Source organism: Setaria italica, chromosome I, assembly GCF_000263155.2.
Source record: "Setaria italica strain Yugu1 chromosome I, Setaria_italica_v2.0, whole genome shotgun sequence".
NCBI classification, from domain to species: domain Eukaryota; kingdom Viridiplantae; phylum Streptophyta; class Magnoliopsida; order Poales; family Poaceae; genus Setaria; species Setaria italica.
Window position 1 is genome coordinate 41,897,609 of NC_028450.1, and position 13,404 is coordinate 41,911,012.

At 43.1% G+C, this 13,404-nt stretch overlaps 2 protein-coding genes across 2 annotated transcripts; both read right to left on the reverse strand.

Annotated features, from left to right (window-relative positions):
- Window positions 1-1,693: 1,693 nt before the first annotated feature.
- Window positions 1,694-4,310, reverse strand: LOC101786380 (replication protein A 32 kDa subunit A). Its single transcript, XM_004954442.2, has 10 exons — window positions 4,128-4,310; window positions 3,919-4,035; window positions 3,735-3,832; window positions 3,317-3,358; window positions 3,110-3,187; window positions 2,951-3,029; window positions 2,763-2,858; window positions 2,598-2,680; window positions 2,181-2,249; window positions 1,694-2,101 (listed from the first exon to the last, which is right to left on the reverse strand). The coding sequence occupies exons 1-10, from the start codon at window positions 4,203-4,205 to the stop codon at window positions 2,017-2,019; spliced, it is 825 nt and encodes a 274-aa protein (XP_004954499.1). The 5' UTR covers window positions 4,206-4,310; the 3' UTR covers window positions 1,694-2,016.
- Window positions 4,311-8,946: 4,636 nt separating this feature from the next.
- Window positions 8,947-13,403, reverse strand: LOC101776405 (synaptotagmin-2; the record flags this gene model as incomplete). Its single annotated transcript, XM_004955240.2, has 8 exons — window positions 8,947-9,464; window positions 9,540-9,969; window positions 10,130-10,228; window positions 10,320-10,429; window positions 10,950-11,179; window positions 11,818-11,836; window positions 12,590-12,831; window positions 12,961-13,403. Coding segments are annotated over 8 exons (1,662 nt in total), but the record flags the coding sequence as incomplete, so codon positions are not given.
- Window position 13,404: the final 1 nt, after the last annotated feature.

A 13,404-nucleotide genomic window follows, 5' to 3' on the forward strand; every position in this document is an offset into this window, starting at 1 on the left:
TTTCTTGACCATCAACAAGGCGCTTCTTCTGCTATATACATGCAAACAGCACACACGACGAGTTCACAGTTCAAGAAAGCCTGTGGAGAACATGGCCACGATCTTGCTTGCTTCTTTCCTTCTTGTCTTGTAACAAGCTAAGCTAAGCTAAGCTAGCAGGGGGGCGAGAGAGAGAGAGAGAGAGAGAGAGAGAGAGAGAGAGAGAGAGAGAGAGAGAGTGTTGTGATGGTGGTTGTGTGGAGAGGGAGGGGAGGGGAGGGCCGGGAGGCGCCTTATAAATAGCCAGGAAATGGTAGGGCAGAATTGCCGGCCGGCCCTGCGCTCCTACTGCGATGCTACATCCATCACCTCCATCAATTATGTAATGAATACAGTAATTTGTAGAATCAGTGGCCAGTCATTCATAATAAGCAGAGGCACCGCCCGGATCACATGCACCATCAGTCCATGAGTAGTGCTTACACTTTTCACGTGCATTCTAGAATGGTGATCATATCGACGACTCCACTGTCTTTGGCCCATGCATGCATGGCCACATAATTTTAGGCATCATTATATAAGTCTATCTGGTTGTCTAAATTAAACACAAATATATATATAGGAACCCAAAGATAGGGATATAACATGCACCCAAAAGTCTATAGATATGCATTTATAGGTGCATAATGTTTGTAGATATAGTCTATGTCTAGATGCATAATACTAATGTTTATGAATCTAAAATGATCTAAATTTGAAAGCGTATGCATGCATGTGATGCACTTTACAGAGCGATGTAATTAAATTAATGCATGCAAGAGACGACATACATGTGGTAAGTAGCAACAAAATAAAAGCAGCTAGCAGCAAGAAAACATAACGGATCGGATGGGGGAACAACTCATGCATGCACATGCAACTACCAGTGCAGTCGACAGCGCTCTTCTGTTTCGATCCATTTGTTTGTTTGTTCCTTCCATTTCGGCTTGTCTGGCTTTTGTTTCACTGAAACTTACTGTAATTTCCAGTCGTCCTTGCATGTTCTGCTCCTGTGCGGATCAAGCTCTGAGCTTAGCTTACTCACCACAGAGAAGTATATATAAGAGCCAAGGAACAGAAAGAAAGAAAGAAAGAAAGAGAGAGGAAGATGAGCTCAGCCCCTCAGATATCAGCAGGGGATCTGGACAGATAGGCTGTCCATCCCCCAGCTCATCATCATCATCATCATGGATCAAATCGACCGTGTGCAATAATATGCTGTGCCGTGGTCATCACATTCAGATCTATTCCCTCCCTTCCAAATTACTACTGGTTTTGGCTTTTGTTATGCATCTAAAAACTCTTTTTGAATAGTAATTTGGAACGGAGGGAGTACCAACTACTGCTGCACTGGAGATATATTATATATATAGGTGTATATCTGATGTAGTAATACAATCACGTACTAGCTCTTGATTGCTAATTCTAGTGTATTTGTATGTATCACCAACCAAGCTGTAGCGGCAATAATCCATGTGAATGATTGATTTCGGATTCGGATTGGACCACCCACCAAATCAAGTTATTATTGCCCAATAATCTCTGCACTATACAGATTTCTGTCTGTCTGTCTCGTCTCGTCTCTTGCTTGATTTGATGGCTCCCCAGTATTTTTCTGTAATATACTAATATGTTTACTACATAATTAACTTGTATAGCAAAAGAAGCAGCGTAATAACTTGCACACACTAGACTTCATACCTACCCAGCAACTTCATTCCTCTGTCACAACTTCATCTCATGATGCCAAGAAATTAACCGAGACGCAACAACACGATATTTCCATACACCATACATATAATAGGATAATCTTAGCTAGGGTTAACACCATCAGTCAGTCTTTTCTCACACCGCTCTTTCCTTCCTAACTTAGTGCAACAAGGTGGAAGCAGGTCCCTCATACCACAGATGGTTATTAACATGCCCCCCTCTAGGATAATCTGCCTTGCAAGCAGCCAGCCAGGATACTAGTAAACATGCTTGGTTTCGGTTGCAACTTCAGTCAGTCAAAGCTGACTTGAAGTGAAAATCATCAATTGTTGAGTAAATATGCCCGCAATCCTCATTGTAAACAATAGCTTCCCTGCATAAAACCACAATCCAAATTCATATTAACCACTGAAAATTCATATTATAGTGGAAGACAAGGGAAAGAGCTCTACCTGATCTTCTCCTCCGGCAGTTTGAGCCGCTTCACTATCTCATGAATGTGCACCCCATGCTCACTCTCACTGTCAATGATACAATCATAAATAATGATGAGCAACTAGATTACCAACGCATTGCACAAAATGAATTAACTTTGTATATGTTCAGTGAAAAAGTAAATGCTAAAGTTAGTACAGGTAACAGGCCATCATATTCTCGTAGGAAGCAAATAAATATAATAAAAAGGATGACCAAGCATTAAAACTTCAGTTGACGCAATAATCTATTGGAGAGGCTGGACACAATATATTTCGTACAGGTAATTGGGTTTCAGGTCACGTATTTCGTAAAAAAAATAAATTAATTGAAAAAGGAAACGTTAAACAAATAAATTTACTAGGTGAAGGGAGGGCAATGGATGTGCAACTTACATGTTTGCTGGTTCACGGAAAATATTCAGCACCTGTGTGTTCAAATCAGTGTCATTTCCATTTGCTCCACCAGTCACAGGTGCCTACAGGAATCAGTAAGGCATGATGATATCTGAAAGAGTTTTTGATTAAATGGTCAATTCAATAACTGCGGTTGCAACTTACTGGATTGGATTTCAAAGATGTTGGTGTGCTTGATTCACTGAATCCATTTGAGACGGACAGTCCCATTGAAGAATTGGTTCGTGCGGGACTGCCAACCTACGATGTAAACCAGGAGCCTTGTAACACGTAGCCACAAGAATGATATCATGGGAGCATTTCGAGGACCTTAGTACAGGACGGTGTGATACCTTAGATTTAGTGTTCTCTATATGCATCCGAACACACTGAATGAAATGCAGTGTAACCTCATTGAAATCAGTTATGGGCCTGAAATAAAATCCATGAGTTTATTTGTATGCTGCATTGCGAGAGTCATTCAGCTTAAATGAATTTACTGCCAATGATACCTGATTGAGAAAGCAGTAGCACGCTTTCGCTCCTGAAGTCCCTTGAGGCTACCAATGACCGAGACATACATACCGTTCCTTGATAAGCAGGATGAAAGAGAGAAAAGTGATGATCCATCCACAAGAAAGTGCAGCAACTTCCCTCCAGAAAAAGGGAAGATAGTGAAATGCTTTAATAAGAATGAAAAGCCTATAGCTTATACTTACTGAATAGCAGCAGTTTCAGAAGAATCTGAAGCATCATTCACCCTGTGAACAGAAACAGAAATAAGAATAACCATGTGCAAGGAAATCTATTACTAAATTGGCTAAGTACAGGTATAGTCAACATGATGGGCCCGGGCATTAGACAACTTATGCCATTTCTTTGGGGGGTAAGGAAACAAGGTGAATAGCTCTGAAAGTTCACTGAAACATGCACACACCTATACTGCCAAGTGTAGAATCAATCAGTGTTTACATTAGGATAAGACTTGTACAGTACAGGATCAGCATATTTTGATTCTGATGACAGCTAGCAGTGTGCCATTAAAAAGTAATATCTGGCATCCAGCCATTCAATTGCAGGAGAAAAAGACATTTCTCTTTTGGAATTTAGAGCAATGATTCATGGAAATGGTGTCACCATCTGATGAAATCGAGGCGGCCAGTGCCGTCGTCGAGCGTGAATGACACATCGGTGGTCCGCTCCGCCTTGCCGTTCACCATCCCCACAAGTCTAATCTGCAAAACCCGCCCAAATCCCCAAATTAATTGCCCACTCCATATGAACAAGACACGACGACGACGATGGGAAAGAGGCACATTACATTAGCCGTCTCGACGCCGTCGACGACGAATGGGGCGCCCTTGTCGCCGGTGCCAGATTGCTGCGCGTCGGCGATCTGCTTCACGGTGAGCGGCATGGTGCCGGATGCGCCCCGCATCTGCGAATCCAATCACCGGATACAACAGGTCAGCTCGGTGGAACATTAGCAAGGCAACGGCTGAGGTCGAAGGAGCAAGAGGAGGAGAGGACCTTGGACGGTGTGGTGGAGTCGGCGGCGGCATTCTGGGAGGAGGTGAACTGCGACGGGGAGAAGTCGGGTTGGCTCATGGCTGGCGGCTGGGGCTGGCTCCCCCGTGCTTCTCCTTCGCTCGTCGCGACGGCGGATGGGGCTTGGTGGGATGAGATCGGAGGCAACAACGGCGAGGGAGCGGAGCGGAGTCCCACTAAATAAAGGGCAAGGCGGGAGATTTGGGGAAAGGCGCGGGAAAGGAGCCCTTGCTTCCCGCCATTTCCACCTGCGCTGACAGGCGGGGCCCACTTTCTGTTGCTGCTGGCCTGCTACTGCTACCCCACTTTCTGACAGGCGGGAATGGGAAGTACCACACAGGGACCACAACCAGAACTGTTGATCAGACCACCAACAGTAAGGCCATCAAACTCTGGAGCTACGGCGACCGAAAGATTCATCGGGCAGCTAACAAGAGGCTCGACCTTGGCGACCATCCTCTCCATGTCAATCTCAAGGATGTTGCTGAATGCAGAAAGGTCGACCTCGAAACGCCTGGCACGCTTGTAGTCCACCTTGCGCGTACCAACAACAACCCAAGGCTTCCTAGCTGTGCAAACAAGGCCATCCTTCTTTGGATCTCTTCTGCTCAAGACGGTTGACGACTTTTTCTACATTCTCCTCATGCTCCTTCTGCCGACGTTACGACCGGAGGCTTTTTAAACTTCTGTCCGAGAACAAGGTTTGTACCTCGATTGTGACCCAAACACACCTCGTTTCTAATCGCTAAGATGAAACAAGTCAACTCGTGACAAACTCACTCTAGAAACGATTAGAAAAGCTCAAAGTATAGCGGAAGCAAAGCAAAGCGAGGCACCGAAAAGCTTGCACAAGAGGAAAGCAAAGCCAATGCTAAACCTTCACTTGTCTAAGCATGCAAAGAATTAGGTACTGCACTCTCATCGTAAAGCTACAGGAAAAAACTTGCAAAGCTAACTAGCTATTGATCAAGCAATGATTGCCTAATCATTTCTCCCGTAGCATAAAAGTGATGGTACCACATTCATAAGTAAGCAGATGTTGCCGAACCTCCTCAAGCTACTGATCTGCGGGTGACTTCCCAACAACAAGGTCAATTTTCAAAATCAACCCCCACACCTCTCTTTTAGAATTGCTAGATCCACATAGCCAAGAGAGATGCTATTGGACCAGAACTTCCTATTTTTCCCTACGCGGGTCAAGATCTAAAGAAAACGGAAACTCGATTAAATGACGTCTAAACTTCACGAAATTTTAGCCAAAGTTTCACCCAGAAGAAGTGAGTCTTTGCCCAAAAGATCTCCTTAAAAAGAAGGAGACTTCACCTTAAATTTCATAATTTTGGTCAAAAACACAAGAGAAGGGGAATTTTGGGGAAATTCAAATTTGGGCCAAATAAGTGAGGGATTTGAGCAGGGATCACAACAAAATTGCTCAAAGGCTCCTAGCAACAAAACCCCCCACAAATTTCACGGGATTTGAAGCCAAATACGAAGATCAAGAAATCCCCCAAAAATACCTCCGAAAATATCGAAAAAGATAAATTTCAGATTCCAAGAGGATAGAATAAGTGAGCACGAAATTGATATTTGAATTACACCACCATGTTCAGTTACAAGCCACTCCTAGCCTACTCAAGCTTTGGATAGCAAAAGGATCAAATCAAAGATCCTCTCATCTCTCCCTCTCTCTCACCTAAAGGCTCTCACCAACAAAATAAGCTCACCAACAAAATAAGAATCCCACCGCTAAAGAGCCTAAGAGATGTGGCTGCCCCAACAACCCTTTCCACAAATATATAGGCATCCAGAAAATGATCAGAATACCCTTACATGATACATACATCTCAAATACCCTCTAGGTGTAAAACTGTCCAACTTTTTATCGATACATCGGACAGACCTGGCGTCTTCACGACTTCGCTTCGCCTCGACGTAGGCTTCCTGATGGTGCCACGTGTCCTCCGACTCGACGCTATCCGGCCACGCCGGAGTCACCCCCGGTTTTGAGGTCAAACCGGTCAAACCCTCTTGCACACCCTCCTGGTGTGACTCACCCCCGGTTTTGAGGCCAAACCAGCCAAACCCTCTTGCACACCCCGCAGGCGTGACTCACCTCCGGTTTTGAGGTCAAACTGGTCAAACCCACTTGCACGCCGCGACTCACTGATGTCGACCGTGTCCGACCTCCGCCAAGCCTTCAACGCCTCCAAGTCTTTCGCTCCCGACTCCTGAGCCGCCTACTCAACTCACCTCTTTCCCGCTTGACTCGACCGACGCTGTCTTCATCCCAGTGTACTCTTGCTCTTCCGTGCACCATGTGAATCGTCCATGACTCCGCCCGGACTCCTCGGGTCCCTCAGTCCAAGCTTACTCGTGTCCACCCTTAGCAGCCCTAGCACATCAGCATGAATCTTTCGCTTGACCTTCACCTCATGCCGTCGACCGCCATATCGCATCCAACACCTGCACATCCACAAGATATATTTTACACATACCACAATACAACTCACACAACACCACACCTCCGGTTAGCCGTTAGCATAATCATGCACATATGAAATATGGACTTAACCGGAAAAACCTCAAATCAATCCAGTCAATCACTCATCACAGATAGACCAAAACAAATCTCAACTTAGTCTCTCACAGATTTCCTGGCAGACAACAGGCCTCCAACATAGATACCGGAGCAGATGAGAGCAGATATTGGGAAAGAGGAAGCAAGAGAATGGAGATGGGATAGTCGTGAAGACCGGGACGATGTCGCTCGATCAGCTGTTGGTTGCTGCTGCCCGTCGTATTTATATATATATATATCGTTGAGACTTGATAGTAGAGAGGGTGGATATCATGAAGTACTCTGGATCGTGTTAATTTGTAGTGTATATACACTGGTGGTGTGCAAATAAACGAGAATGAGAATTAATGAAAATATAATTAGGTTTAATTATTATCTCCAACACCGTACTAGCTGAAATATCAGACGCAAGAAAGAAATGAAAATGAAAGCAGGGCCAAATATAATTAATAAGTAGGTTAGGAGTCCAAGTCAAAAGTTTGGCTGGGATCACCTAGCCTTTTTGTGTTTTCATCAGAGTGTGCGTTTGCATATATAGTTTCTTTCTATCTTGGACACCTACCTCTCCATGCATGCCGCTGTGAAATTAAGGTCGTTTGGAGACCCTAACTAAACACTAAACTTTAGTTGACTCAAAATAAAATTAGCTCTAGTAGCTCTCCAACTAAAAAAAATTAGTTTTGGACGATCCAAACCGAGCCTAAATCATGCACACCATGCACGCCCTCCGTTAAATACTTCCTTTATTTCAAATTATATAGGTTATTTTAGCTTTCCTAGAGTCATAGATTTTGATGAAGTAAAAGCTAAGCTACAGCATGCATGCTGAACGCTCTGCAACTCATCAAGATAATACTAATACACAGCACCATCCATGGATCAGTAATAACTAACTCATCACTTATTACCTTTTCAATTTATTTAAAATGAGTTTTGAAGCACAGCTAGCTCCTCAGGTAGTCAAGTTGCCGGACAGCAAGGCAAAATATTATTAATGGAAGAATAATCAGCCAACCATTTTAAATCAGGCAGCTTATCTCCAATACCAAACATTTTGCAATCGCTAGGAGTATGATATTTATTACGAGGATCAAATCAACTAACCATTGGAATCAGCTGAATTATCTCGAATACCAAATGCAGTATTTATTACAAGCAGCTGAATTATCAGACGAAACAAATACATGAAATGAAAAAAGGACCAAGAAATACCTAACAGTTTCAAGAGTGCCTTGCCAAACCTATCACATCAGAGCACGGCAAGTGTAATAATTTTGGACCGATTCTCTCGGGGTTGAAGCCGGAACTCTGCTTAAGCCGATTCACAACTTTGTTTACATTTTCCTCATGCTCCTTCTGCCGGCGTTTCTCAGACTTCATAGCAGACCACATATCTCCCAGATAATCAGCGCAGAGAATGGAAGGACCACAAAGATGACAAGAATCCATCGGAACTGAACCAAGTAGTCCACAAGAACCTTCTTCCTCTTGCGCCGCACCAGAGGTGTCTGCAGATCCGACACGTCTCAAGGCTGCCTCTGCCTCTGAAGGAAAAAGGAGCAACAACATCCTCGTAAGTGAAATGGCATATACATCCATGATGCATCCATTTGTCAAATTAAAAATGTCAAGCAACATAGAAGAACAATTTATCCCTGAGCAGACATAAGATCTATTGACCTTACAAATGTTCTCTACATAGTACAGGCAATATTTTGCAAAATTGCTGTTTATAGATTGTGTAGAAATTCTGGCACAACATTAGCATTACTGCAGTCGTGTCCATTTCGTTTGGAAAAGGACCAAGCAAACATGTTACGCTGTTGTACCAAGCTCTGAAATCTCATTCGACGCATGTCAGCAGAAGCACCTTCACCTAAAGTATTTACCCCTTGACCCGTTTATAGTTAGAAAAGATTTGAGCATAAGCATATTAACGTCATCACATGCCAACATACACCTTTATCTAAATACATGGATCTTTACTTAGAGATTAACATACTAGATCCCATCCCAACCCTCAACAGCAGGCAAGGTTACAAACTTAGCAATAAAACAGAGAGATGGTAACATCACAGAGATACCAATATAGAACACTAGGGAGCTCTCCTCTGTATGAGCAAAGAACAAGAAGATAGCACATGAAGATGTGAATGCAAGGAGCAGCAAAAGCAATGCCAGTATCTAATGCCAGAGCAGTTTCGACCTCCATCTAGCGCATGCTAATCCATCCAATACAGCTAATACTACTAATAATACAAGACACATATATACTCCAGTCAAGACACATATAATACAGCCGTGGAGGGGAGACCGGAAGGTGAGAGGAGTTGCTGGTGCCGGATCCTTGAGGCCACAGCCCAATTTGGTAGTCCAAACAGAACAGCACAAACAACTTTAGGACAGAAGAAGAGATGATATGAATATACACTTGCTGGAAAGATGTCAAAAAGAAAAGAAAATAAGAGATGTGAATTTTCACGACCATTTACAACCAGCTTCGGTTAACTCAGCTCAGCTAGCATGGTTCTGTGGATCTGATGAAACGCTAAATTTACAAGCAAGCCGAGCCGTATTGTTAGAAAATTGAAGCCGGATGGATGGATTGCTTTGCTAAGCTGCTCCAACAATAATTAATCATGATGCCTGGCTTCAAGGGTTGAAATAGCCTGAAGCACCAAGGTTGGAGGACACGAGCACTACCACACTCGTTATGGCCGCAAGCCACACCAGAGCCGTATCTGAAATAAACAACAATATGAGAAACCAAACAAGCAAAGCCAACATATATAATCAAAGCTAAGATGGCTCTTCACCTGTGGAGCTATTAGATACAGTCTCCGCATTAGCCACCGCAGGAGAGACTACACTGTCGGCACTTCCTGATCCACTGCCCACCTGCTCAGGATCTCTTGAAGTTCCCGTTTCCAATGACACTATACCTTGGAATTCCTCACTCGCAAGCAGCGCAGCAAGGAGATCCATGAATGTTTCTCTTTCTTTACCCAAAAAGTCACTTCCCTTGCTCATGTCACCTTGGACATAGTCCAGCACATCCTCGTCTGAGATGTAACCACCACCAAGCTCGCTTCTCACCGTCTCATCTTCCTCGTCCTCAACGTACGCCTTGAACGTAAGCCGAAGTAGCACCTCTCCAGCTGCGCATTTCCCAAACAAGCCCCATTCGCCATATAAAGTTACAATTTTGTCAGTTGGAACTGTATCTTTAAGCGACCCCAACTCAACCTGACAAAAATATTATACGGTTTTCAGAAATTCATCCGAATGTAACCAAAGATGCCCAGAATCACATGGAAAACCATTGATCTCATACTTTTATGCTCAAACACATCTACTAGCATCGATGGAGAATAGAAGGAACTTCCTGATTGAAGAAAAAACATACCTCCCCAGTGCCAATAGTGACGTCAGTTAGTCCAATTGAATCCTTCACTTGAATGGTCAACTTCTGTTTGCGAGGATTTGCAACAAGCAGATGAAAATCCTGTTTTAACATGAAGTGTTTATAAGCATGATGGTGTACATGAAGTAAGGTTTCAGCAAACACCCATGAGTTCAGAGTGTTGAAACCTTACTTGATTCCAAATTGGTTCTCCTGGTAGCCCAATCACAGTTGTTTGACTGTTCTTCTTGCTCTTTATCACTTGATCACCAAGAATCATGACAACATAAGGGTCTGTCTTGCCTGCAAATGAAATATAATGTGAAGTTCCGCACGGCAGATGAAACAGGTGTTTATAACAAAAGAAGGAACTACCTTCTCTTGGTTCCCCAGATTATACAAATATTATTGGACAATATGGGTTGATCTAAGAGCAACCATACTTACTAAGTGTAGCACCACTCAGCCATGTGATTCTATCAGTCCAGATATTAATACTTCAGCACATTCCTTAGCACAAATGTCTCAGCTGCAAAAATCCCGTGCTACTTTGGACAGGATCAAAACTAGTCTAGCATAGCCCTAAGAAACGGGGAGCCATTTGAGACCTGCCCAAATTTTTTTTCCTTCGGTCTACCGGATTCTACTTTCATACTTTATTTACCAAAGGAAAGTTTTTCAATTTTAGCAATTCTTGCCTAATACAACAAGGGACAAGATAGGGCTCCCACTGATGAACTGGATGACAGCTCTTAACTAATAAGCAGATGCTAGATCTCTTGACTAATAGATATATTTCATTTGCAAAGAAAAGGTCTCTTACCAAACAGGGTGAAGCTAAGCTTTCTAGCATCAACTAGCGTCACCGATAGCTCTCCAACGAAGTCCTTGTTTCCATCTTGGATTATGTCACTTGCAACATTTTGAATTATGTCACTTGCAATACTTCCTGAAACAGGTCCCATAGCTCTTCCCTTCTGAAAATCAAGGACTATCTTTTTGGGCCGCACAAAGAGACGTGGCAAATCTTCTGTCAGAAGTTTTGTGAGAAACCTGGCGATGGTGATTTATTATGTTAATATCTAGCAATGAACAGGACCTGTCTAAAAAAAACGCATAAAAAATTGCGACAGCCAAAGACATTGAATTTGGGAATGATCGAAGACTTTCCCTGAAACATGATACAAACAGAATATTTTGAAACTATCAACATCATATATACATCAAATAAATATGTCAAAAAATCAGTAAGAAACACAATTTTCTTTTCTAGATATTTTGATCATAAATCCTAATAGTGTTTGTCGAGAGTCTGTGAGTCATTCACTAAAGAAGCTAGGTGTGATAGAAAGTTAACCAACGAAGCATGATCAAAGATAACATTTTTAGCGCAAAAGTTATTGCGAAAATGGTTAGGAAACAGGAGGGTAGCAAATAGGAATAGCCTTTTAATCTTTTATAAGCAATCAAAACTAGACAAAACTAGGAGACAAGGTGGGGATGGCACCGCAACAATAATATTATCATTACAAAATGACCTAAATGGCTACATACCAACTGAATGGAGAATAAATGCACCAATAGTAATTGCTGGTGATAGGAAAAAGATGGATTAACAAGGACTATTGATTGCACTAAAACAAACAGATTGAACCACAAATTTGCATAATGTTTGAGGCAAACATGCTTACATTGACAGAACAGGAATGGCTAGCAGAGACAGGCACCAGGTCCATGCAAAAGATGTAAGAATATTGTTAGCCAAGCTATTAGATTTGTAATGCATAATGCTATAGGAATATCATGAAAGAAAAGGCTCACAATCAAGGAAAAAAAAATGAACAACGGCTTGTATGTAGGATACAAAAAAAAGACAGATCTTCTCATATCTTAATTTGGACTTTTAATGGTGTTTTACCAAAGAGCTAATTCGGTTGAGAGTATCTTGCGAATTTAGACAATTAAATTCATTTATAAAGGTCTCCGACTTCCGCCTGGAGTCATCAAACCACCCAGCACTAAAGAATGGAATATGTCATTCTAGTTGTTTAATCCCATTCTATCAGTCAAAAAAACAATCAAATGTTAATAACATGTACATATGAGCAATATAAACGATACAATAGTTCCATAACATTGTGATCTGCATATATTTCTTTTCTAAACAAAGATAGCTTAAACTTCAACTATCCAACAAAGGAATAACTACAGAACTATGTGCACAAGAGAGGTACTAGCACTACTGCGTAACACGATGTAGTAATTAGGACACATATAGAAAATTTTGTCTAACACGTGTAATATCGCATATCTTGAGAAAACCAATACTCCTGATTCCCAAAGTACAAAATTTTGCTTCAGTCAAGTAATTCAAGTTCGAAGGGGCCAAATATGTCATCTTTCAAAAACACAATTGAATAACAATAAAATCAAGATATTGAGTTTGGACAAGCGAGTGGATACCCATAAGATTGAATAGGCGGAACAGTGAGAGCTCAAACTTGATCTTTGGAAGGGATACAAAAGCCCAAGATACAGCTCCCACCCATGGTTCTGTTGGAATGAGCCTTAGCTTAACCCATAACTCCCCATCAATGTCGAAATCTCGAACCCAAACTGGCACGACGATTGGTACTTTGGTAAACTTTAGGGAGAGGGCCAATGCCATGCGTGCTCCACCGGCATAGCGAATGCCAATTTGGTACCTGGAACACAGAACCAACTTGGTCGGTGCCTTTTCTTCTTCTTCTTCTTCTTCTTCTTCTTCACCAGCAGCTAATTTAGGGATTTTTTTATAAAAAAAGAAAAAGAAAAAGGGAAGTGGGGGAACTTACTGCAGGTCGTTTGCGCGCCTCGAGGTCCGGCGCTCGACGTTCCTGACGGAGAGCGGCTCCTCTCCGAGGTAGAACTGCCTGATCTCGACCCTGTTGACGTAATCGGGCTTCTGGAGGTTGTCGATGACAGGCTGGAGCAGGCCGACGATCCAGTTCTCGATGCCTGTGCGGTAGACCTTCCATAGCTTGCCGAGCACCATGTTGACCCATTCGACGGACTCCTTGCGCTGGAGGTCCTTCTCCTCGAGGAAGAAGGAGAAGCTGGAGGTGGGGACCTGGGGCCAGGAGCCGTTGACCTTGAGCTCGCGCTCGGCGCGGCGGCGCTTGCGCAGCGTCCAGAGCTTGTCGAAGGCGGCGCCGACGAAGAAGAAGAGGGCGAAGAGGCCGATGACGAAGCGGCTGACGGGTGGCGCGGGGAGCGGGTGGATGACGCCGAGCTGGGTG

What these genes read in the sequence shown, in the direction of transcription:
- LOC101786380 (XM_004954442.2), bottom strand. Translation starts at nt 4,205, where the DNA reads ATGAGCCAACCCGACTTCTCCCCGTCGCAGTTCACCTCCTCCCAGAAT. An exon ending in ACGGCGTCGAGACGGCTAAT is followed by an intron (nt 3,833 to 3,918) that starts GTAATGTGCCTC and finishes CGGGTTTTGCAG; the next exon opens with ATTAGACTTGTGGGGATGGT. An exon ending in GCTACTGCTTTCTCAATCAG is followed by an intron (nt 3,030 to 3,109) that starts GTATCATTGGCA and finishes ATTTTATTTCAG; the next exon opens with GCCCATAACTGATTTCAATG.